The sequence below is a fragment of the Apus apus genome, chromosome 1 (assembly GCF_020740795.1).
Source record: "Apus apus isolate bApuApu2 chromosome 1, bApuApu2.pri.cur, whole genome shotgun sequence".
In the NCBI taxonomy this organism is placed as follows: Eukaryota; Metazoa; Chordata; class Aves; order Apodiformes; family Apodidae; genus Apus; species Apus apus.
In genome coordinates this window covers 199,791,178-199,817,941 of record NC_067282.1, presented here as the reverse complement: position 1 = coordinate 199,817,941, position 26,764 = coordinate 199,791,178, and the positions used below count along the sequence as shown (strand labels likewise).

Genomic DNA, 26,764 nt, shown 5'->3' with positions numbered 1-26,764 from the left:
AAAAATTCTTACAGAAAACTCCATTTGTTATGACATTTATTTTTTTTTAAGAGTAGCAGGAGACATAACCAGGAAGATAAAATCATATTTATTTTTAAGGCAATAAACTTCTAAATGAATGCAAGCATTTTATTACATAAAACAAAGCTCAGCAGATGTGATGTGGTAACTCCTTTCCCTGAAACTCAGCTAGTACTCCCACAAATGGTAGTATTTAGAAGTTTTCTATAGAATTTTCCTTTATTTTCTCTTTCCTTGATTACATGCTCTCATAGCCATTTCATAGTGTTCCATGTTTCCCATAGGGAATTGTGGAGGCTAATGTGTTTTCCTTAGTTTATACTTGTTTCTCTCCATCAGAGACTCTATTTGGTTGACTAAAAACTGGATATATGCTATTAAACCTGGTTTGTGGCATCATGTAACAGGACACAGAATATAACAAAGGTGCTTTGCATAAATGTGCATGTTTCACTTTTAAATGCAGAGAAGCCAACTGCACTCTGAGGCCTCACAGTGTCATTTCACAAGCAGAAGTATTTTTGTTTTATTCTCAAAATGTAAATTAATGCTGTAAACAAATGAACTGCAGGACAAGACTACTGCTTTAGATAAACTTCTTACATTTGCATGCTTCAACTGAGAAACTGCCTGTAAGGCAAAAATGGATCTTTGTGTAGGATTAAGGTTTTCCCTACTGCTAGGGAAAAGGGGAAAGAAAAAAAGAAAAAAGGAAAAAAAGATGATGCTGAAAAAATCTAGAAGCACAGTCAATACACAGAGCTTGCCCTGGCCCAAAGGAAAAGTGGAAAAGCACCAAGACAAACCACGAAGCATACATGACAGCCTCCTCTCTCCTTTCTACTGCTATGTCACTAGAGCACATTTCCAAGATCTTTAATATCCCATCACAGAGATAATAATGTGTTTAATTGTCGACTAGAAGCATCAGAATATACTACCTGAAAAAGGAATAGCTCAACAGCCTCCTAATAATACATAAGACTCCTGGTGAAACATTGCAGGTATCCTGGTTACCTATTTAACAGGTTTTATTCTCTCTTGTTAATCAATAACTGAAGCAGTATTTACATTTTTCAAGCTTGTTGGAACACAAAGTCAAGGATGACTACACACAGTAAATTACTACAATGTTTTTAAGCCTTTAGCCATTAACTCTCAGAAGTGAAAGTCTCCTTACTGCACACACACATGCAAAAACAAAAAAAGGATTTTGTGTGAACTGAAGGGGTGTGTTTTAATTGAGGGGTTTTCTGTATGGCATCTCTTTTAAGACAAATAGCATAAAGTTTTATTCTGGTCTGAAAAAGTACCTGCCTGCTGAGCGGTAATAAATTCATCTCTGTAAACTGAACATACCTGGGGGAAAATTAAAGTCTTAGAGCACATTGTTGTTATTCCCTCACAGAACACAAAAGGTTTCTTCATAGGGAAGAATGCTAAGACTGGGCATTTCTAAATCGGTGAAATATAATAAGGAAAAGCCTTGAGTCAATTACTGTGAAACTGCCAATCAGGGATTGAATCCATTCCCTCTGGCACAGTGGAGACAAGCACGTCGAGAAGCAGAGAGATTGCAATGTCAGTGGCACCATCTACTGGTACTGCTGTTCAGGGTAATCCAACTACGTTGTTTTCTCCACAAGCATTTGTCTTGAGAAGGGGGTAGAAATAAACTAAGAAACCTCACAAACCCTACAGTATTGCCTTCTCTTCCTGCTCTTCTACATTATGAAGCAAGATCTAGCATCAGGGATGAGTCAGTTACTCTCTGAAGCCTACGTTAAGCACTCTGAATATAAACTACCCTAGTAAAAAACCCACTACTTCTGACCATTGTAATTTTGACCACATACCTTGGATTGACACCTAATCAACTCTGGATCACATGGACTGCACTCCAACGAAATATCTAAGAGTGTATCTCTTTTTGTAGAATTTCAAATGTTAGTTTATAGAAAAACAAAAGATAAAGACTTTGCTCAATTAAATTCTCATTCTAATCTCTTTAGAATAGGTGCATCCAAGATTTTACACCCAGAAAGAATGAAGGAGGCATTTTGTACACTTATTAATTGCATGGGATTCTACTAGAAAGACAGCTTAGAAAACGAAGCAACAGAGAAAGAACTCCTGCCTCACAAGCATCATCATAATCCAGATAGTACAGTGTATTCACAGGGTCTGAAGAGGTACAAACTGCCACCCACACTGCTCTGTGGGAAGAGAAGGATGCTGAGGACTTGTCATGCTAATAGATAAGCATTTTTGCTTTTATTTCTTAGCCATGGCTTAAACTCCTTATCTCAAACACATCCCTCAACTTTATCCTCAAATGAGACAGGCCACTGATAAACTGGTAAGTCAAGTTCAATTGAACAAAAAGGGCCTTAGGACTCTCAAGATAAAGAGCTGAATGATGGTAGATATACAGGAGGTTTACCAACTTTTAAGTTGAAATGTTCACAACAATTTCACACTCAACAGCCAACCACTATGCTGAAAATTTCCATATGATGAACACATCTCTTGCTTAGTAAACTTAAAACTTAACAGATCACTACAGATGGGAATGGCAAAAGCATCAGAAGCCACATCAGCTCCTATTTACTGTCTAGCATTTGTTTAGAATCTTAGGCCTAATGAGATTTTTAACTTCTCATATTGAATTTGGAAAAAAAAAACAAAACAAAAAAAACCAACAAAACTGCAGTATGAAATTAACATAAATAATGATGTGTCTCTACACAGGAAGGTTATTCAGTTAGATAGCAAAGAATTACGGTACGGGTTAAATCACTGTGCTCTCACTTCAGCACAAACTATACAGTCCTGAATTAAAAGGCTAATAGCTTGAAATCAATCCTTCAGTGCAAATCTGAAAGCTGCTTGTATGTTAGCATTGAAAAATCTTTTAAAAAGGCTTTCTGTTCTGTTGGGTTGGAGGTTCAAATGGCAGCCAAAAATGTAAATGTCATCCATTCATAAGTATTCAACAGAGCAGAGTAGTGATGCTGTGTTTTAACACTAATCCACAGTTAGTGGAGGAGACACTCTCCTTTTTTGTCAAATTAAGTTTTCTGTCTTGAAAAATCCTGCGTTTGTCCCAATCTATTCAACCATAGTGAGAACAAGAAAGCTCTCCAGCAACACTGCATAACAACTTTGACTTTGCAAACTCCTCAAACATGAAACCAGTTTTGTACTTTCTTGGTAAAATTGTTGTGCTTGCACATTTCCTAAAACTGATCTCTCAAGAGAAGAAACAGAACTTACTCTGTTATTGAAATAACTTATTATGGCTGCCAACAGAATAGCTAGACTTGGACAACATTGTCTGATATGTTTGCCACTAAACAGTTTTGGAAAATACACTGTTATCTACATCCTTGTAAGGACATGTTCCTCTGAACCTTTCACACACACAACAAAACAAAACAAAACCAAAAGCAACCAAACAACAAAACTACAAAAATAGCCAAAAAAAAAACCACAAAAAAACCCACAAAACACCTCCTTAAGAACATAACCACAACAAGCTTTCTTCTCAAGTAGTATCCAGAAGCAAAAACTAGTAAAACCAAGTGATTTGGGTTGGAAGGGACCTTAAAGATCACTCAGTTCCAGCCCCTCTGCCACACAAAGGGACACCTTCCACTAGACCAGGCTGCACAAAGCTCTGTGTCCAACCTGGCCTTAAGCACCTCCAAGGGAGGAGGCAGCCACAACCTCTCTGTGCAACTTGTGCCACTGTCTCACCACCCTCACGCTAAAGGATTTCTTCCCCATATCTCTTATAAATCTACTCTCTTTCAGCTCAAAACCGTTCCCTCTTGTCCTATCACTATGCAACACCCATAACAGAAGGTAACAACATAATTATCTCTCAGTGAAGAGACATATGAAGCAAAAAAATTGTTAATGCATAGTATATAAAGCTCTGAAGCAGTGTGTTACATCATTTGTAAATGAATTTATAGTACTTTATAGCAACCACTAGACCTATGAGCCAGAGCTTCTCCATAACGATTACATATGTTGATTTCAACCAGAAAGCAGAACTGCTCCTGTAATAACAACAGTAATAAACCTAACTTAAACATTAGGACAGACTGCCCTTTAAAATAATCTGCATCTATGGGCAATTCAGCTGGTCTTTTCTTTGCAACTGTTTCTGGTTCAGAAAAAGTTCAGTCAACATCCTTCCATTTTGAAAAAAAGCATGGAAAATTCTCTGTTTTGGTAGAGCTGACGACAAAATTCTAAGCCATCCTGCTGATTTACACTGCTGCAGATGTTCTAGGCTGTGTGAAAAAGTTCTTCTCAAACTGTGTTTTGATACATTTCATGATTACCAGTGGGCTGATAAACAGAACTGTTATTTCCTCTACAGCATAAATTTGGGCTGAAGAGCACTTTGTTATGTCTAACATAGAAGATATTAAAGCATCTGTACCTGAAAAATGACTTACTGACACAGGCAGCAAAGTCTTCAAGGATTGAGGTGTCCAAGAAACTTTTAGACAATGTGTACTTCTAATTGCAAAACTAATAACAAGGTAAAGCTAGGCTGATACATACAGTTTCTATGCATATAAACCACTGGTTTATATACAGCTAAGAGCGTAGGGCTATGGCACAGCAGGTGCTTATTACAGATGGCATGTAGAAATAGGCTAGAATAAAGGTTGAAGACACAGTGTAAGAAGCAATTAAAAGTTAGGCAAACAAAACACCAAACTGTTTATTCAAAGCAGTAGTCTAAGCAAGTCTTGACACAAAATGGACACTCAACAAATCATGTTTAACCCAGTGTTAAAAGGGAATGGAATCAAACTGGTGTGAACTCCAGCAGAAAATCCAAGAGGATGACAAAACACTTTAAACTAAAAGCAGCATCAAAGCAACCTCTGAGAAACAGGGCAAGGTGGAGCAATAGTAAGTGCTCCTTCTCAACTACACTATTTAAGGTACCAGTTTAACAAAGAGCAGGGTAACACGTAATACTTCCAATTAATTTAACAATTTTAATCTCAATATTTGCAATAATTTCTGTAAGCAAGGCTCGTTCTGTAAGCACAGGGACCTCTCTTACACAGACACAGACAAGGAGAAATACGAAAATACTCTATACAGATGGAATAGGCCAGGCTCAAACTCCTACCCAAGCTGGCTGGCCTAGAACAGGCTCTTTTCCAAAAGATAAAGCTATAATGGCCAACATGCTATGCCATTATTAATATATGACAAGAAATGCTCTTTCTAAGCTATATTGTGCTTTCGCTATTGAGAGGTTCTTATATAAAAAAATGCAAGTTTTCCTGAATTAAATATTTCCTCCTTTTTTTGACAGAAGGTAGTTTTGCATTTTTCTCAAGGTTAAAAAAAAGAAAACCACCACAAAAAAAACAGAACACCAAAAAAACAAAACACTAAAAGATCATCTATCTACACAAGCACCAGAAAAGAGAAAGTAATTATTAAAAAGCTTTATACTGCTATAGCAAAACATTGTGGTGAACTGCTTGATCATTAATTCTAAATATTTATTTGGTGCTCTAGCATAAATCACTGCAGAAGTGCACATCAGGACTACACAAATGCAACTTGAAATACATACTGGTCATCAGTGATTTAGGCATTTAAAATATATATACATATGGTAAATAATCAAAAGGGTGGATCGAGGTTTTTCTTACCTTTGTCTAGGGACAATGAAAAGTGCTCGTACTAGTTTTCTTCTGTTGGCTTTTGTATTCATATTCATGCAAAAATCCATTGCTGCCTGTAAAAAGAAGTCAATGTATTTTTCACCTTTAATGCAGTGGGGCTTTTTTGTTTAAAGCAATGTAGCATGCTTTTCCAAGGCATTTTTTACAGAGCTCGTCCTGCTCTGACATGCAGCTGCTTTAAAAACAAACTTGAAGAAAAATCTTCACTTTAGTCTAGATCTGACATGGTTAGGAAACACGTCCAGTTAAAGGAATACGAATGGATTCTTTGGATCAATACAAGGAAGAAGCAGCTTTAGGCAGACAGGGAGTAATCTGTCACAGAGAAGAAAAAAGGAAAAAGCCAAGTCTACTTCTAAAACAAACACAGAAGAAGAGGCAGTTGAAACCAGTATCACATGGTATTTCCTAGAGGTTAAAAATGAAATCAGCTACTGCTAGACTCCAAAGCTTCAAATCTTTATTTATGATCAATCTGATCTAGCTTTTAAGAGTGCAAACAATTAAAAACGTTACTATACCTTGTCTATGAGGTCTCTGTTGACACAATTCGGAAGCTGCTGAAGAAAAGCATCTACTATAAGTTTTAAATGAGATCCAGTACTGGCTTCTTCATCCTCTTGTTCTAACAGAGTGAAATAAACAAGCAGTAGACATATTTAAGCCATGAATAATAATTACTTAATATCACATTCCCCAAACACAGTGCATTTGTGATGTTCAGTTGTTAAATATTCAACTACAGATTAAAACAGGAGATACACAAATTCATTTATTGTCTGTGCCAACAAATAAAAAGTACCACATTTAAAACTTATCTTCCTTGCTATGAAGTTCCCTACCTCTTAATTTACTCTGTTAGGAGCAACAACAAATACACGTTCCTAAAAAACTCTATTAGGTCCTTAGGTGATAAAAGGAAGACCATAAGAAGGCCCGAACATGGGGGGAAATGCCCAGAAAAAGAAACCAAAGCACCTTAATGCAATTGTGGATTCTGCTTTTTAATATATGTTTGCCCTACTGGAGAAACAGACTTCTTAATAAAAAATGTCCATTAAGGCCATGTGTTCATACAGTATGTTCTTGACAACTTTCATTTGAGGCTGTAAAAGCTAGAGGCCGAATTAAGTCCTTCAACTGTACAGAAACCAGCGTAGGGAACCATGAAGTGTCAAGGATCACAGGTTGTTCACATAGCAATGGTGAGGCAGGCAACAACTCCTCTCTCAGTTAAATGCTTCTGTGTCACTTGCAACATAGGAAGCAGTGAAAATGACCTGTTGCTACTAATTGAGTCAGTAACATTATTCAAGTAAAAGACTGCAGGACAACTACCACTGAAATTCAGATTTTTCTGACATCAGTTATGAAAATCTCACCAGACCAATTCCCCTAGGGTTTCCTTTAAATTGCAAAATGTGATAGGATTAAAAAATTTTCCAAATCTTACCAAGTCCTAGAAAAGAGTCTAGTTTGCTCTGCAGCACAATGTGAACCAAAACATTTGAGTTCTAACACAGATGCTTGGAAAGAACCCTTCCTTGGCCAAAGCAGCACAAAGGGATGCTGCTTCCTGAAAAAGGAACAGGATGATATGTGTTTTCCTTTCAGCTTGAGGATGTTGAGCAGTAATAAGAATACCCAGGAACTATTTGAAAGCAGAACAGACTTCAAAAAGGTGAATATGGTGGTGGTGAAATTGCACCCAAATTAACTGCAAAATACCCAAGACTCAGCAAGGTCATTTTGTGTTTACAGGCTACAAAGTAAGGTAAATTAGCATAAAACACCAAAGTTCCTTTTTCAAGACAAACACAAAGATGCTACATTCTAGGGTGCTTTTTTTTTTTGAGGTAGCTGGGGGCAGGGGTTGAGCTCAGGTAGAGAAACACTTAAGAATTGTTCCAAGCCACACTGCCAGTTGCCCCATCTTGAAGAAGCTATAAATTAAAACAGATTAATTGCCTCCTCTCTTGCACAGGCAACTGGAAGTTGGAAGAATAGGAGAGAAGAGTTCATTAAGAAAGGAGAAAAAAAATAAGAAAACAAAGATGTTTCAGATGCTCAGACAAAAGAGGACCTTGAAGTTTTAAATTCTTAATGGAACCCTGACTCTCTCTTTGTGAGCTCAGAGTTCACAAGGATGCATGTAATTACAAATTCCAAACCAGCCAATTTCTACTAGCAAATCTTGTTTTAACACATTTTGCCATTTATATATTTACAGCCACACCTTCCTGCCTTCTTCTGATGTTCTTTAATCTTCCTTTTTTCCTTACAGCAATTAGTTGTCTCACCAGTCTTCTATTCAAACTAACTCAATGCTCTTATAATTTTATTTTTTTTTTAAATAAAGTCTTCAACAATTCAGTTGCTTCTCAAGACAACCTTTCGGGAGGCCCTGCTACCACATTCAAGTTCAACACTTCCCAAATATATCTCTTCCTTCACTGGTCCTCTCCTTCAGTGAAGGGCTACAGATACTCTTCCATTGTGTTTCTTTCTCATCACAGTATATGGATCCTCTCAAGTGGAAAGGCTCTTTTGTCGTACCTGAAGCAGGTTTGGAACTTCAGACAGGAAATTAAGAATTTTATAGTGACAAGAAATTAAACCGTCAAGGCTTCCTTCTCTAAGGCAAATGACTCGTAAGTATGCAATTCATGCAAAAATGAGTTTATTCCTTGCTTTACACTTTGATCCGCTTAAGTTAAGCTTTCATCATCACCACATTTTAAAACTGCATTACCTCTTTTTTAAAAACTGACTACAAGTAGTAATGTATAACAATTACAGTTAGACTATCTGCAATAGTCTCTCTGGGTGCAGATCAAATCATGCAGTAAGACGACTGTAGAGACTGACAGAAAACTTTTTTTTTCTTTTTAAGCGTCTTTATATCTAACCAGAAAATGCATGCAATTGTGCAATTTTCAAGGAGCAGACGTGAGAAAGTATGAGAAGACACTAAGGACTTAATGAAGATGTTCTTCTGCACCAACTAGTGTCAATCTTCTACTTCAGCAACAGTAGTTATTTGCCTTTCCCCCTCTCCCTAAACACATACTTACTGAGAAAGCCCTGGCTCCCTTATTGTCAACATCTTTTTTTAATTTTTACAAAACTATAACCTTACAGAGGGCTCTCTCCTGGAAACTCCAGCCTGCCTGAAAACTTCAGTCTACTTTGTATAGTTTGACCCCAACAATGGGAACAGCAGAAACTACTAATGCTAGTAGATATTCCTCTGTAGGATGAGCTTTTGTAATGAATTTGATCACATAGGAGCCCTCACTTCAGATGGTATGAACCAATACTATGAGCAAATCTTTTGCTGGATCCCCTTCTGCACAACATTTAACCATAGGCATAATTTTTAACATCTTGTTGAATCAAGGCTTCACTGAGGAACGTGTTCAAAATCTAGTTTCACAAGTGATCCACGTCCAAAAAATATTTCTTCATTAATATATTTAGATCTTTTTATATCTCTGCTCTTCTGATAGGAACTTTGCTAGCTAAACAAAGTAGCAAAAGTGATAGGGTTGACTCAATACTTACTTCTACATATCATCTCTGCTGCTTACCAACCTTACAAAAGCTGGCACTAGATACATATTAACATCAGACTCCTCCTGCTCCCAGTACCCTTGATGGCTTCCACCTTGGCCATTCCTTACTTAACATCTTTGTCTCCATTCACATAGCTTCGTTTTTTAGAATTTGATCTTCTCTTTTAAAAACAACCTCAAAACTCACTTCTTTCAGCATGTTTTCCGTCACTATTTTCAGCTCCGGTGCTATCTGCTCCCTCTCTCTTCCCTGAGCATATTGAAAATAAGAAAATTAAGATTCACTCAAAGTTAACACAATAGAGAAACAAAATAAATTAGCTGAATTCCTTGTAAATAAACCTCTTCAACTAACTGTATCAATTTTCCTTTTACATGTTAAATCTTACATTTGCTGACTATAGACTCCAACCTCTAGGGAAAAAGTGCAGAAACAGGCACTGCAATGCTGGGGAGGATGCTACCCCAGGGCAGTGCTGCTTTAAAAACACACACTTTGAAAAATTGCCTTCTCTCCCTCATGTTTGTATAGGGAGAAAAGACTTGAAGAGAAATGGTAGAAGGAGATGCAGAAGTAAGAAAAGATAAGCAGTACCCATTGTCTGACTGGAATGTTTAAGCTATTTATCCTGTTTTCCCCTCTCTAATTTACTTATTCCTTCTACTAAGAGTAGAACTATAGTGACTGATGAGATCTATTTCTGGTCTTATTTCCTGCTATTCCTTCCTCACTTCTACAGGATCTTACTCTCATGTTATTTGGCTTTGTCTTTATATTTAGAATAATCTTCATCCTCCTATCAAGTCAAGAATCCTTTACAAAAAAAGAAGGAAATACCCACATGCCTTTAGATGTCTATTGACAAGGTATTTCTGGCCTATTTAGCTGGTTATGACTAACCCAGAAAAAACTGCTCTTTTTCCTTTTGATTCCAAGAGAGTATCTATATGTGCCTCCTTTATAGATAGCTGGAATCAAGCTCTTCACTGTTTTATTTGAGATGTGACCAGAGGGTAACAACTCACTAAAAGTGAACATCCTGCAATTGAAGCTTAACATCTTAATCAGCTTAATGAGCTGATGACTACTCAGAGGAGAATATAAATGGAAGGGAAAATTTATTCCAAAGAGGGTATTGCTTTTTCCAACCTAAGTGAAGAAAGAAAAAACTAAATAAACATTACATAGAATTATCCTGATAGTTTTCCTTTCAGAAGGAGTGTGGAGCTGCCTCATTTCACTGAATTTGTGAGGTGTCACAGACCAACACAGTCCCAAGACTAACTTCTGCTCAGCTAACTTTAGGTACAGGAGAGCCATCCAATTTAAAGACCCATATGCCCTAACCCATCCTCATTGTCAACTGAGAGAGACTGGCACATTGAGTTGTTCAAGCTACTCCACACCCAAACCCACAGATGCCTGCATCAGCTCAGTTAGATGAACACAGCTTTAAACACCAATTCACAGGCTCTGCCAGGGACTAAACTTGGTTTTGAACTCTAGGGCTTGACGTTTTGGCTTTAACTTCTTAGCTTTTAAAGCCCAATGCAGTTTCAAGAAAGAGGATGATGAAATTATAAATTCTCTAGATCAGGTAGGATTTTCACACTTAAGCCACAGAATCTCCAGCCAGTGGACTCTAGATGCAATCCACCCCACACACATTCTAGCCACAGAACAAGTTTCCTGCTTCTGAAATAAAAGCATCTGCACTGGTCCTTGGAGATCCAAAGCAGCAAAACTGAGGTGTCCTACAAACTGGGTTCAGAGAAAACATCGCATCTGCTTGTCTATAAGTTTGCCTCTTTATGCCTGATGTTGCTTTTCCCCCTACTTAGTACCACTGCAAGACAAACTTGTAATTGATAAGAGAAATCCTTAAGAAACATTTTGCTGCAGTTTCCCCTAATAAAACAAACACAGCTAGATTTTCACAGGTGACATTTGTGATTCTTTATGCATAATTACTGAAGTCTACCTAATTCTTTCTAGTCACTTCTCAGACAGTTGCCTTCATAGTTCTTTATTTTTAAAAAACATGAAGGAATTACTAATTTTCACTACATAAACTTCTATATAATACTTTTCACTGGTATCTGAACATACTGTTACAAAGGCATTATTACCGCAATCTTAACAGTGGCTAGCTATTGAAGTTTCATAAATAAATAAATATATAGCTCTCCCTGAAATTTTTATGTATTTACTGACTAAAAGAAAAACAAGCTCAAATAAAACCAACCAACCCAAAACTATCAGGAAACAAAAGAATTCCTAAAGCTTTTTTACCTTGTTCATCAAGAAGCTTTTTTGTAAGATCTTCTGCCTCATCTCCACAGTCTAATTCCAGAGGATCATCATTGATATCCAGGTTCTCCAGCTCCAACTCCAAATCCTCACTCCCAGGTGCTTCCTTATTATCTTTGGCATCTTTTGAATCTTTTTAAAAGTAAAGTAGAAATATTAAATTATTAAATACACACAATCATGGTAGGACTACAGGAAGGCTCATATGGCTAAACCTATGTCTCTTTAGTGCCTTAGTCTTGTTGAAGGGAAATGGGGCAAAAAGTATTTACTTCTTGTAGATACTTCTTGTACTTCTTGAGGCCAAACTGTCTGATCTGTTACGTCTCCATGGTTTGACACCTTTCATACAGCTTTACCCATATGTCTGAAATCATTGACCTACACTGGGGTCTGTTAAGGATTGCTAACAGGTTTGCTTTGGTTTGTTCTGAACTATACCGGGTACATCTTCACTGGATGACAAAAAATATATTCAAACACAATATGATACTCAGAAATGTAGGAATCTAAATGCAAAGGTGCTTAAAATAGATCACCAGGCCACCGTGTGGAAGGTACAACAAAAAAACCCAACAAAAACAACAACCCACCAACTTGCACACTGGGAAGTTCAGGTACAAAACCAGTAGCCCCCAAGCCCCCAGTAAATGGGTATCACAAACATTATTCTCAGAGCCAAACTCAAAGCTACAAATTCTAATTGAATATTTGCATTTCTTATTCTCCATAGCTCAACTGATAACAACATGGACAAGCAAAATAAAGAAGGTGTTGTTTTTTTCACACAGACCAGTAAGAAAAAAAGCAGAACAGGAAGAAGATACTGAAGAAATCATATGCTACGTAGAAGGTCAAATACAAATCCTATTTCCTTGAAAACAAGCGCTAGATGAAGTTTCAGAAAGGAATAGCTTATATTGCTGGACACTGGTCCAGCATAGAACATTTTCCAAGAGATTATTACCCACATTTGTTTATGCTCTTAGGCCTCATTTGAAGACTACGCTTCATTAAAAAAAAAAAAAATCAATGCAAATAATCTTATTAAAATTCTTAAACTTTTTTTAAAAATCTGACAACTGAACAGTGTACACATCACACAGAAATTGTAGACTCACAAAACAAGCAACCTGTTTGGAATCTCAGACTAATTTAGTCTGGAATGGACCTCAGTGAGGTCTCTAGTTCAACCTTCTGCTCACAGTGGATGAGCACTATATTCAGAGATTTCTCAGGCACATTTTCTAGTTGTCCTGAAAAATCTTTTAAGACAAAGATTCCAGTCTCCCTCGGCAAGATGCTCCAACACCTACTTATCCTCAAAGGGACATTTCAGAATTTAGAGAAGAGGAAGAAGGGCATGACCTGTAAAGCTGAAATTGCAGGAATAATCAACACTGACCTACTATATGAATATTAGAAATCTACGTAGCTTGTATCTTTGGTGGCATTTCCTCAATGCCAGAACACAGCTCTTGTCCAAACATGCATGTTGTGTTACACTTTGAGCCAGTGATGGTGAATGTCATTTTTACCCCATTATAACTGAAGTCTACCAGTGCCTGATTGTGAACCTAGTGAAGTGAGGAAGTTCAGAAGTGAGGAATCATCCAGGCCTTTTAATCTACTGGAATTTTATGCTGAGATACTTAGCTACAATAAACAGTTCAGCTGAAAAAACAGAATGAGCACTGACATCTTTCAAGGAAGGTTAACTTCTAGATTTCTCACATGGAAGTTAATATTTACTCACATTGGTTAATCTCAAATTATTTTAAAATTACATTTCTACTATGAAGCATTCACTTCTTTTCTTTCCTTAAGTACCATGTCCAGATATAATCCTTACTCCACTTAATTGATTCCCTACAAATTCATCCAAACTGGTGTACTTTCCTGATCACCACAAATTATTTCATTAGAGACTCATTACTTCCTTCAAATATGCTTATCTGTGGGACAAGGTATGTTAAAAAAATACTCATCTAAGCATTCTACCTCTTGATTCATCTTTGCCAGAATCCTTGCTCTGGGAACATCTTTCATTGTCTTTGAACAAAATTGCTGGCACAAAAGCCTTTAAGTCAATGAGATTCTCATAGAAGTTTCTAGCATCTTCGTCTTCCCAGATACCCCCCTCCAGGTCATATTCTCCAGGCTTTCCTGGTGTGAAAATATCAATACCAGGTCCATGTTCTGCAAAAACAGTGAAACCATAAGAAAGTTATTCACACAAATTTTAGAGGCACCTTTAAAGATTAAAAAAAATACTTTCAGAAACATGTGAACTTATTTATTACTACCACTGTTTTTACTAAATATTGCAATGCATTCTTTAAAGTGCTTTTAGCAATAAAATATTAATATTAGGTATGTCAATAAATTATCTTAAAATTTCAAATTGGACTTGGACAGAAAACACAGGCAGTATTGGAGATTAACTCAAATCAAGCAGCACATTAGGAGGTATTAAAAAGGAAAGCTGTAACAGACTTTAACCACATTAGCAGAAAAAGTAATTGCTTTGAGTATGATGAATTGTACCCCATTGTATTCTAAGAACACAAGTTTAAAAATAATAATTTTAAATTTAGAAGCATTCAAGAGATTTACCTCAGGGTGTCTGACCTCAGACAAAATGCACACATGATTTCAAAATAACCTCTAAATCTAAAATTTGAAATTCATGAAAGCATTGGAAAGCTTTACCAGTTAAACTCTGTACTTCTCAGGAGGTCAGAGAGCCATCTAGTGACTTGTATGGCTTAACAACATGTTCCTGCTCATAACATCATGACCCAAAATATAATTCAAATGCATTTTTGAACCAATATCAGATTTTAAAACTCTAACAATATACAGTTCTTTAAATATTAAAAAAATGCATTATATAAACCAGAAAGGATTAGGTTAAAAATCTTTTTGATTTTCCACTTATTCCTTTATTACCTGAAACAAATCTAAAGAGATATTACTTAAGTTATTGTAACTATATAACATACACAATAGTTATGGTTACATGTTAGGTTTAATTAGTTTAACAAAAACAACACATATTATTCATTCATTGATATTCTTAAGGAGGAAAGCCTAAATAAAAAGAAATCACTGGAAAGAAGACATCAGTGAGAGGGTCTGGTTAGCTTTCCCACCACATCCAAGGCAAGCCCAGCCTTCTGTTAAGTTGCTTTAGAAGATGGCCTACCCTCAGGTGTTGGTTTCTCTTGGGGAAGGTCAGGCATATTTTCATCCAAAAGATCAGCTAGAGATTGAGAATTTGCCAACAGCTTCTGATAGGACATTGCAAATTCCTCATATTGCTTGTGTCGATCTTCACTCAGCTCTCCTTTGGAGTGAAGAATGCGCCTACAAAAAAATCAAAGTTACAGTAAAGTGACCTATTAAAATATTTGAGTTACTCTGAACAATCCTAGTTGGATTGCAACTAGGAATCCTAGTTTAGACCACAATAGCCAAAATTTGAACAATGCTATTCTTTTTCCAAACGACCATACAGAATTACCAACTTCAATGTCATTGAGGGTTGTCCAGTCACAGAAGCTGTAACTTCATGTTCAAAGAGAAAGGCTAATTTATTTATTTTTTTGGCCATGATTATCTTGTGATAGTTCTGTGCTATGAAAAGACTTTTGTAGTAAATTCCAACATTCAACTTACATGAAAACTAACAATACGTTTTCAGGAGGCTCAAAAAAGTTGCAAATTAAAACCAGCCAATAATCTTCCAATAAACCAAGTTATTTCAAGGCTGTCAGTCCAAAGTAAGGCAAATTACATTTGTTTTACCACTGTCCTTTTTTTTCTTTTATGAAACTATTATTTAATTTCTAACATACTTTCTCATTTAATTTCTAAACCAAAAATTTAATTGTTGTAAAAAAATTTCCTCAAGGCCTTTGAAAACTCTTGGACTAAAGCAACTTTGATGAATATCAGCAAGTTACTGTTCATTTAGTTTAATTTATTAAAACAAAACTAAAAATTACACTTCTTGATTCTGAGAGGGTGTTATACAACTTCTGACATCAAATTCCAAAAAGGAATACAAATAATAGAAATCTCTTACAGAGCCCCTATAGAAGCTAGAAACATAAGACATCTTGGATTAAAAAGAATTAATAAAAACATCACAAACTTTCAGTAGTTTGAATCAAATACACAGAACAAAGTAATCTCTGTTAGCACAAAGTTTGCCACAATGAAAGACAGTCAACCCTTGATTTTTGGGTTATCTAAGAATAAACTCATTGCTTACTAGCAATTATCTGTTTTTTCCCCAATTTGAGCTCCCGAGAAAAGCATTTTCCCATCCATGACATGATTCACTCTGCACAAACAGCTCCTATATGGATGAGGCACAAGTCATTTTTTTTTTACAGTAAGGGATGCTTCAGGCTGGCTGAGCCGTTTGAGGAGGGCTGCTACAGCTACAGACACAAATGGGCTCAGCTCAAACACGGACTTTCAAAGGGAATCTGACAGGATGAGCCTGCCTAGCAAGTCTCCAGTTTGACAATAGCTTGGATAATGCTAGTAACACTGGACTAACTAGCCAGAACCACTGACAATGCATCCTGCTGAGATGAAAGCATCAGAAGATTAAGTCTGAAATCAGGTGCAAATGCTATCATTCCTAAAGCAGGCTGCATCATTACATTATCACTAGGTTTTTATTAAGCAAGAATTACACAATCACACTCTTGCCAAAAAGACCCAAACATTTCATGGCATAAAAATTCTAAAACCATTTAAGCAATTTAAGTTGAGGGATATCAGTCTTTTTTCAGTTCCAGATTAACTGTGAAATAAAAGTCATCTCTGTACATAACAAATTCACAGGATGAGCAACAAAATCCTCTACACCTGCTCAGAACCAAAACTTGACATAGATGTCTTGCTAAAGGGTGAGAAGCAGTAATGCTAGAAAAAAAATTCTATTTCTTGACCCTCTTACAAAAACACACCTAAATAACATGTATTATCTTCCCCTGCAAAGTAGAGCAGGAAAAATTAACAAACTGAATAACCACTGACTTTCTGAAGTGCAGTAGTTCGATTTGGATTCAGGAAACACGCTAAGTGCCAATTCATAGCCCTTCCACAGAGACAGATATCCACTAGGTACATATTTGAAGTTTAAAATGTAACAGCAGCCTCATAAACATAAGCACTGAAGCTCTGTGCTATTACTAAAAAATAAAAAGGCAAAGTGCTATAACAACAATACAAGAGTTTCAGTTCTCAGTTTCAGTTCCCAAAAGATAAATGCCAACAAATTCAAGCTAAAGCATACCAAGGAAACTTTAAAAAGGACAATTCATTTTTTTTATATAATTAAGAGCACGATATACAGAACTTGATGCCTCTTCAGAATTTCACAAAGTGCCACAACACCACCTCATTGGATCTTAAAAACGTCCTTAATTTAGACAAAAGAAGTTTCTTTCATATCTAACACTCACTTTCAAAAACTCAGGCCACCATTTAGGAATCAAGTTGCCTCATCCTAATGACACAGACTGCACACATTCTGCTTTGCCCTTAGCTGTGTAACCAAATGACCATCAGGTGCTATTGTCAAAGTGGACTCAAGGTAGTTTTCCTAATTATCCACTTGCATAAACCCTTATGGCTAATAATGCTTTAATTTTACTTAAATGATTCAGCAGGTAACATAATATTAAAGCACTGTTAAGGTTAGCATATTAATTTTCAAGCAGTCTGTACAACTTGAGTTAATTCACAGTCACTCTCCTGACACAGATACATTATCTACCTGACCAAATATCATAACCTGAACATATGACACTGTTGATGTCCAAGAGGGAACAGTTTGCTGCTTGTTCACTTTACTAGCTCTGGAATAACAGTGGGAGTAAAAGCTGTTGCTATCAGCAAAGTGGATCACATTTCAAATACACAGAGGACCAGTTTTTCCAACAGGACTATTTCCTCCTGGGTTTTTATTTGTTTGTTTTTAAGTAAATGCAAAAACCCAGACAAACAAAAACCCAACAACAACACATCACTGCAACCATTTTTCAGAAATCCACAATTTAGGATTTCTATAGCATTCACAGACTTCTTAGCAGCCAGATTTCTGTCTTTGTCCTCAGGCCTTGCACAATCATAATATGCAAACATCAAATATCTCTCTTGTTACAGACATGTTGTGAGCAAATAAACTTAGGCAGGGAAGTTTTTGATGTCTTATATCTTTAACAAAACTTACTCCCCAACTTTTATTAAGCAGCTAAAATAAACATCTGAAAGTTCAGACAGAGATAAATAAGAAAATTACCTTAATCCAGTGATAAACTATACTTCTTCACATTCTTTCTCAAAAGTAAAGCTTTGCTCTCAAGTTCATTTGTATAATTTGGATAAGGTGCATAAAGAGGTTTTTTGTCTGATTTACTCAAAGCAGACTCAATGAGATTGGATCAGGCTGCTCAGGACTCTATCCAGTGATTTTTATCCAGTTGTGCAAGTAAACATTAAAGTATACTTCCCTCTCCCAGAACATGTATGTTCCTTCTTCTTAACATTCTTCCTATCTACTGGCATTTTTTTCTCCACTTTATTTCCTATCAAACAGACTTTCCAGCATACTCATTGAAATCCCAGCCAGATCCAATGTGCCCAGAACCAGTTACAATTGTGAAAGCATAAAAATGTACATCTGTTAACTTGAAAAAAATAAGTCAATAACCCACTGTAAACTAATAAAGTGCTTGTAGAAATAATGGTAGCTGAAAAGTCAGTTCATGGTCTTGTGAAATATACCATTTAGCTGACCACAGCCAGATAGAACTGCAGCACAATACCCATCAGCACAACAGATTAAAATTTAAAGCCTTGTTTTGGGTTTGGGTTTGGGAACATGTAAAAGGAAAAACAGGCGTTTCTGAGAATTTAAGCTGGTGAAAATCCTTTAACAGAATGCCAAATTTTAATGTATTCCAAGCATACATTTGGCTTTGCATGGATGGGCAGCCTTTTAGTTGAAACCTTTGCCTACACACAGTAATATGTCCATTTCTATGTGCTTGGAATGCTTTCAAATGTGCTTTAATGTGAATTAAAGAATGACAATGTTTTAAGGCCAAGAGTTGGGTTTAAGTTTGCTCAAATAATGACAATTCAAGCTGCTTTAATGAAAAGCAAGCAATTATTAAACAATGTGGTCATGGCAGAAATTAAATTATTCAGATCTTAAAGGTGTGTATATTCCTGCTTTTCAATATTAGTATTTCATATAGACACTTAAAGAGGATTTTAATCAAATTGTCTATATTCTCCAGAATTTTAATATATAAAATTTGCCCATATTAAAGTGTAAGGGATACACCAAATTTTTTCCCCACACTAAAAAAAAAAAGTGAACAAGCCAAAGTCTTCATGGCATATGCTCTGTTAAATATGTATGGGTGGAAAGGGAGAAATCAGATTGTGCCAACTGGAAAAGGACAGTACCAGCTTGGAAAGAAGCATTACCCTCAAGCTGCTAAGGCAGCATCACCAAACTAATAAAGTTCAGAGAATTAAAGCTAAAGGTCAGCCTCCATTTTCTTTAAAGATATTTGAAGGGTCTTTTTAGTTTTTGCTTTTTAGGTATTTAAAGCAAATTCAGAACTTTTTTTAGATATACTGCAGAATATACTTCTACACACCACTAACTGACTTTGCTTACAAACACTAAAACAAATTCAGGCATTTCATAAACATGCTATTTTTTCTCCACAAATAAAAAGCAACATTTAATTGTCACCTGTTTTGTCTTTCAACATTTTGTAGCTCCCTGTGGTCCCTTTTCAGGTGTTTGGTCAAAGATGTAAAGTATTCCTTCAACAAGTTCTGGAAGGGCTGTTGTTTCTCTGGGCTAATTATCTCACTAGGAGGAAAGCTCAGGTTAAACTTCTCTGCAACAGTTTTTACTTTCCTTGGTACCAAACCAGCAATGTCATCTCCACAGTGCCGACAAAAGCTGATAACCACAGAAACATGAGTATGGGATTCTCGATCAGCGTTAATAATATTTTTAAGCTGCTCATAGATTAAAGACAGACCTTCCTTGTCAGTGAAAATCCCAACTATTGTCAATTCTGCAATGAAACGTAAGTCAGTTCTTAACTTGGTGATGTTGGGAGTCTTCTCTTCCTTCCTGGCTTCAAAATGTTTTTTCCAAGCCTGAAGTAACGAAGGAGCAAAATCAGCGTAGCGCTGGTGAAAGAGGGAACACAAGTGCACTGCGCAGTTCACGTCTGATATTTTCAGTTTGGCTTCCACAATAGAAGCTACTGCTTCTGCAATGTATTTGCTTAAATTCAGGCTATTAAAGTCATGGGACAAGGAGTCCCTTTGTTGCTCTGTAATGGTTTTTAGCTTCTTAACAAAAGCTGTGTTCTTCTTCAGACTGGAATCTAGTCTGCTGAAGAAGTTTTCCTCAGGGCGATTTTCTGGTGCATTCTGGTTTTTGCTGCGAAGCTCTTTTCTTGCCTGATGGCGCTCCCAAGCCTCCTGATGGAGCTGGTGTGCTTCCTCTTTTTCCCTAAAAGAAAGAAAAATTAGTCATTTTAAGCAAAAATTCATCACTGGAAATCCTCCTGTGGTTCTAAACACAAATCCCCCTTAATGCTGTACTTTTAAATATTTAATAAATTAATCCTAAAAAGCTAAAGCATCTGCTTCATAAACTGTTTAATTTTTTTGCTGCAAAAGAGAAGTACTACTTGCTACAAAATAAAATTTCTAAAATATTTATATGCAGAACATACTAATCCCAACAGGCTTAGAAAATACCAACATACAAGTCCATTTATTCCAGACAGAGGTGAAGTTCTTACAGAAAAGAGCAACAACCTTTCAACAGGTTACAGGTAAGGGAAATCTTTTATTCCCAGACTACTGAAATCACTTAGAAAATTTTAAATAGGCAAAATTCACCTGTCCCAGCTAGAATTCAGCTGATACTGTCTTAGAAAGTGACTTATTTCAAACACAAGAAAACACAAAAACGCCCAGAATCTTGGCTTTATTGATCTAAAAATGCTATCTTCAACACTGTAGAAACTTCAGGTAAGAAAGATACTATGAAACACTGTATTGGTAATACCACATATTAAACTGCCAGGTTACACTCTGTGTTTGCCATTCAGGTATCAATTGTCTACGATTGATCACAAGACATTATAGCCCCCTCCCACAGTAAATTTTGTCCTGTTATGGACTGTAGACCTGCTAGTGAGAGCCTGTATTTTTAATTTTATGACACAAATACTTATCCATCTTAAAAGAAACTGTGCTTCTTTACTGAAGCATAATTGTGCATTACATGATCACCACATGGAGAACACTATCAAAACCCATTTTGGAGACTGGAGGAACAAGAGGTTAGAGGTAAAACTACATAGAAGTCAAAGCATACTCAGCTAGCCATGTAAAATTTATAACACTACATACAACTTGCAATAAATAACCCAAACAATTCACCTTTAATAACTCTGCCCAAAATCCCGACAGCAGGAATACAGCATTTGACACAACTCAACCATTAAAGAACAACTTACTTCAGCTGAGCAGCTGCCTCTTCTTGTTTCTTTTTCTCTTCCTCCTCTTGTTTCTTTTTCTCCTCTTCTTCAAGTTTCTTTTTTTCTTCCTCTTCTTTCTTCTTTTGTTCTTCTTCTGCCTTTACTTTATCCTCTTCTTTTTTCTTCCGCTCCTTGTCTTCCTTTTTTCTTTTATCCTCTTCCAGTTTTTTCTTTTTATCTTCAGGAACCTTTAAAGTCTCCCTTTTCATGCCAACCTTGACATCTTCTTTTGGCTTCTCCCTGGTGCTCACTGGTCGCCTTTCACTAAATTCTTTCTCTTTATTATTTAACAGAGATTCTTTTTCTTCCATATTTGCTGGCTTTTTGCGCTCAGCTGGCATTGTGTTACCCAGGCAAACCTGCAGAACCACAGGAAAATAAGTACTTTTAACTTCTTATTGATAGATTTCACAGCCCGCCTATATGCACTTGATTCTTAACTAAGACAACTCACAAATGCCTGACTCATCAAAATAAAATACAGGTTTAAGGAATGAACCTAACAACAGGTACAAATTAATAGGAACATAAACAGAAGTCCATAAAAAAAAAAAAAAAAAGAAGACTGATGAAAACAAAGTATCTCCAACTTAAAAATGAATAAAAATATTTATCAACAAGCACCTCCACCCCACTGACCTCCTCCTTCCACTATCTCTACTTAGGAACATATGATAACGCAGTTTAGACAGAACCTCAAGTGGTTCAACTTCCTGCTCAAAGCAGGGTCAACTATGAGGTCAGACCAGATTGCTCTAGGCTCCTGTCTTGAAAACTGACAAGAAAGGAGACTGCACTCTTCAGTGTCTGACTGTCCTCACTGTGAAAAGCAATCATCTTTCTTTCCTCTTTCCTCACCCCTCCTGAGATCTCCCCAGTCATCTCAAGCACTCTTCAATACAGCACAAGTACCAGCTGGAAGAGGGTGCTGTGTTGACCAAGATGTGTGCACAAACTTCCTGACCAGCAGAACAAACGGAAATGACAGCAGAAAGGCTACAATTATCAAGAGGTATCAAAGGCTCTAAAGTGTATCTTTTTCTACTCAGCTAATGTTTTCCTGGGCACTTGTAGGAGCTTTTGCAGCTTTGGGTTTTCTAGCCCTCTAAGCTTTAGTTTCATTTGGCTAAGGATCCAAACAATAACAAATACTGAACTAAAAAGGACAGAAGCACAGAATAATTCAGACTGGAAGGAAACTCGGAAGGTCACCTCATTTACTTCCTTGCTCCAAGCAGGTCAAATCTGATCAGGGACTTGGCTAGCTAAGTGTTGAGCATCTCCAAGGATAGGGATGCAAGTTGCTCCCTCAGGGCTCCTGTTCTAGTACTTGAATAACCAAACCATGACAAAACTTTTCCTAATTCATCCTGGAATTTGCTATGCCTCAGCTTGTGTCCATTTCTTTTCAACCTATCCCTGCACATCTTTGATAAGAACCCAGTTCCACCTTTTCTACACTCTCTTGCTTGGTTATTGCAGACAGTAACTCTCTTCTTACAAATATAAAGAAACCTAGTTCTCTCAGTCTCTCTTCAGATAGCATGCCTTCCAGCCTCCTAATGATCTTGGTGGCCTTCCAATGGACTTCCTCCATCACATCAATGCATTTCTTGGAACAGACAATCTAGAACTGGATGTGGTGTCCAGTTGTGGTCTTGTAAGTGTCAAACAGAGGGGAAGACTCAACTTCCTTAACCTGCTGGGTAGCTCTTGGTTACTACAGTCTAGAATGGCTTGAATGCAGGGGCATTCTGCCAACTCATGTTCAGGATGAGATAGGGTCAGACAGTACTGAAAAAGGCAATGGGAACCACCTCAACCTTATTTACTTCAGAATAAATTAATTTATTAAAAAATAACTTTCACATATTTACATGCTTCAAGTTAAATGCACGTATAGGCAGGACTGGTGGGACTCAATTGCATGTGATACCTCCTAAAGAACCACCACTTAGTAATATCAGTTTGATTGCAAATTGCCACCCCTACTTTTGCCCAACATTTTACTCAAAATGGATTATAAAAATACTCTAGACTCAAGATACTTCCTGTATCTACTCAATAAAGTGCATAATGAAACCCTTGCACTGCAATTAGTGTAGAGTGCTTCTAGTCTTATATTTAACAGTTTTGACAGATATATTTTTAAACAAGACATCAAACTAAAGAAAAAGCTGTTTCTAAGTATCCCACATTCCCTACCCACCCCCAATCTATAACATAACAGATTCATATACTGACTATCCTATAAGAAATGCTGTGCTACAATTTTTAAGATGTTTGTCCAGATCTTCTGAAGAAAAAATTGTTTGCAGAAATTCACAGTATATTCATATACGAGCAGAGACAAATCAGACATGGAGAACCTATTCAGAACCTGGCCTCTTTGACAGCAATTGGCAACAGCACCAACAAAGAAATGTTTCTGACAATGACCTATCGAAATGAGACCAATCAAATTAGCATTGCTTAAACAAGTACTAGTAAATTTGGCTCCCTAATGCATGTCTACAACTGAAAGGTTTCACAGCTGAACATCTAGAACTACTTGGATTTCAAAAACACCGACCTACATAATCTTAAAACAATCGTATATTAAATCAGTACTTAACCTGAAAAAAAATATATCAACAAAACCCAAACAACTAAGTAGCCCCCAAATCCCTTCCTACCAAAGGTCCGAATTAATTTTTCCAGCTCTGTAGGCAGTTGAGTGGAACCTGCCCCTCACAGATCCACCTGGGAAATGCAAATCATCTAGCTGTTCTGTTTCAAATTCAATAGTAACAATTTGTTAATCTTTTCTCACTACAAATCCACATTGGAAAAGTCATCAGTTTGAGACAGATAAACTCTCCCACCATTTTTAGCAAAAGGTGTTTGAAAGAGAAGCTTTTAGCATTTAAGCATCACTATATCTTAATAAATATTAAGATTAGGTCCATTAGAACATTGCATGAGACACTCCACTAATTGTATTAAAATGTCTTTCACAAAAGGCCTATTAAACAAAAAAATTGTGTCAAACATTAATCAAGAAAATAAGTGTTAGATTCTGAAATGTATTCATTAGGAGCTAAGAAAACATTGGGAGAAAAGGGTTGTTTGATAAAAGAAATTGTGGGGAAAATTGCTGCAGTTCCAAAACTACAGCTTTTACCTTTGTCCCCCACTTGTTTTTAGTAGAGTAATTCAATTACAACTGGGAAAAAACCCAAACCAGGAACAAAATATCCAGCTATACACATAACTTTTAACAACACAGTCACCTACCAAAATCACTGCATTACTCAAGCTCCCAGTAATTTTACAAACTCAGAATTCAGTTTTAAAGACATATCTGACATTTGGTTGCATAAATATGAAATAGAGAAGAAGGGATAAAAAGAAAAGGGATGAAACATAATTAGGTACATTATTATTTCAACCACAAGGCATTATTATCTGCTTCCCTCCCCAGCAACAATCTAGTTTATAGTATTAGGCTGAGGGGAGACCTTATTAATGCCTGTAAGTATCTAAAGGGTGGGTGCAAGGAGGATGGAGCCAGACTCTTTTCAGTAGCTCCGTGTGACAGGACAACAGGCACAAGCTGGAACACAGGAAGTTCCATTTAAACAGGAGGGAAAAGTTCTTTACTGTGCAGGTGAGAGCACTGGGACAGGCTGCTCAGGGAGGCTGTGGAGTCTCCTCTGGTGATACTCAAAACCCACCTGGATACAGCCCTGAGTCATGTACTCTGGGTGATCCTCCTTTAGCAGGGGAGTTGGACCAGATGAACTTTAGAGGTCCCTTCCAACTCTGACAATTCTGTGCTAACAGATCCCTGTCCTGTATCACAGAGTATGTAAGTTACATACTCCTGACAACCTGCTAGTTATATAGTTCATTATCTCACAAACCCTTGTGGCTGCACTGCCAGCTCACTGATGTCTACAACCCAGGCAGTGTGGTGGCTTCCTCCAAGCTATCCACAGAGGGATGCAATGGTCAGCACACCAGTGTCAGCCAACAGCCCAGGCAAACACAACTGTCCCCTGAGCATGTGCCAGAGCCCTTCCCTCAGCAAGAATGTTCATTCAGACCTTGCTACTTTTCCTCAGCTGCAAGTTGCCACAAAATCTATAGAAGGTTCATACCTTCAAAACATCTGCCTAATTTGCCTGAAAGGTTCAAAAGTCATGGCAAGCAGAGGAACACAGAAATCAACAGGCAGCAGGTTCACCTGGGCCTAATTTCCCTAAGCATAAGTTATACAGTTTGGTCCAGATTAAGAGAACTATAAAAAAACATTAAGAGAAACTTAATCATTAAGAGAACTTCTATCTGATATCTAATGTTTATGTGAATGTACTGATGAAAAAGCATGATAAGAATATGAACTTCATAAACCAACAGATAGGAAGCACTGGTGCTCACAGCTGAAAATTAGAAAGGACAGAGAAGACAGGTACAAGCCCAGTGTTACACATGCTTTTGGACTCTGGGCAGCTCATTTCTAGTCACATTTAGATGCTTTAACACTCTGTCTTCTCAGTTGCATGAGTAAAAGATGCTGTTTTCCCAGAGGAATCAATTTTTCTTATTTTTTCACTATTTGACCTACCCTAACTCACACTTAGTTAAGACATTTTTTTTTTCCTACCTGAATTTCTACTTGGTTTTTTTCATATCAATTTGAAAAACTGATGGAATCAGGTTCATGATACTCTAGGCTCAGAAACTTAAAAAATTGGTCTTAAAAGTACACAGGCAACATCTAAGAGAGAGCATCTATGAACTTACTCTCAAGGAAACCAACCATTAATAGAAGCATCATTAATCTAGTCACTATTCAGAATAAAAGGATAAATATCAACAACTTGGTCTGAAATACTTTAACCCTCTCAAATCAATAAAATCAGCAGATAGTCACAGACCACAATATCACGAACCAGAATCTCAATCCTTGCAAATACAAGTACATGGGAAAGAAACATGGCTTCATTAAACTAAGAATACTGAGAGTTTTCAAATTCATTTCTACTGCTACTGAAAATTAAACTGATCACATCAAGATTTCTTTATGCAGCTACTCTACTACCAAAGAGAGCAGGGAGATAAAGAACAAAGACAAGACCTCCTACTTCTGACTGGCTGAAAAACCTTGAAGAGCAACCAACTTCACCACAGAGAACTAAAAGCTCCAAGAATCGAAATGTAATTAAGGTTTCTCTTAAAGGAAGGACCATAAGAAAAATGCCATGGTCAATCAGAAGAAAATAAACTTAGCCTCAAGTTTTGAAAGGTGAGACAGAGAGCAAGACAGGAAATCACAGTGCAGAGATAAAAGCCCCCCCTAACACAGTAGCAAGGAGGGCAGACCTGCCCAACCAGCCGGGCACTTTTACTTTCGATTCCCTAAGTCTCGGAGAAAGTGTTTTGCTGTCAGATCTCCAGGAACACGCTTTTCACTGGGGAAAAAAAAAAAAAGGAGGCCTACAGACAAGTCACTAAATAAACGCGGAG

At 36.9% G+C, this 26,764-nt stretch overlaps 1 protein-coding gene across 2 annotated transcripts in view; it reads right to left on the bottom strand.

Annotated features, from left to right (window-relative positions):
- UPF2 (UPF2 regulator of nonsense mediated mRNA decay) overlaps window positions 1–26,764 on the bottom strand; it is a 66,115-nt gene that overhangs the window by 38,813 nt on the left and 538 nt on the right. The window contains exons 2-9 of one of the 2 annotated variants that reach the window (XM_051623347.1): window positions 21,233–21,612; window positions 19,435–20,214; window positions 14,848–15,008; window positions 13,641–13,838; window positions 11,622–11,771; window positions 9,516–9,578; window positions 6,275–6,378; window positions 5,721–5,806 (exon numbers count right to left, since the gene is read on the bottom strand). In XM_051623347.1, coding sequence (XP_051479307.1) covers window positions 5,721–5,806; window positions 6,275–6,378; window positions 9,516–9,578; window positions 11,622–11,771; window positions 13,641–13,838; window positions 14,848–15,008; window positions 19,435–20,214; window positions 21,233–21,594 — 1,904 coding nt within the window. In that variant the 5' untranslated portion in view covers window positions 21,595–21,612. The remainder of the gene's footprint in view (window positions 1–5,720; window positions 5,807–6,274; window positions 6,379–9,515; window positions 9,579–11,621; window positions 11,772–13,640; window positions 13,839–14,847; window positions 15,009–19,434; window positions 20,215–21,232; window positions 21,613–26,764) is intronic. The other variant, XM_051623356.1, reaches the window with a different exon arrangement.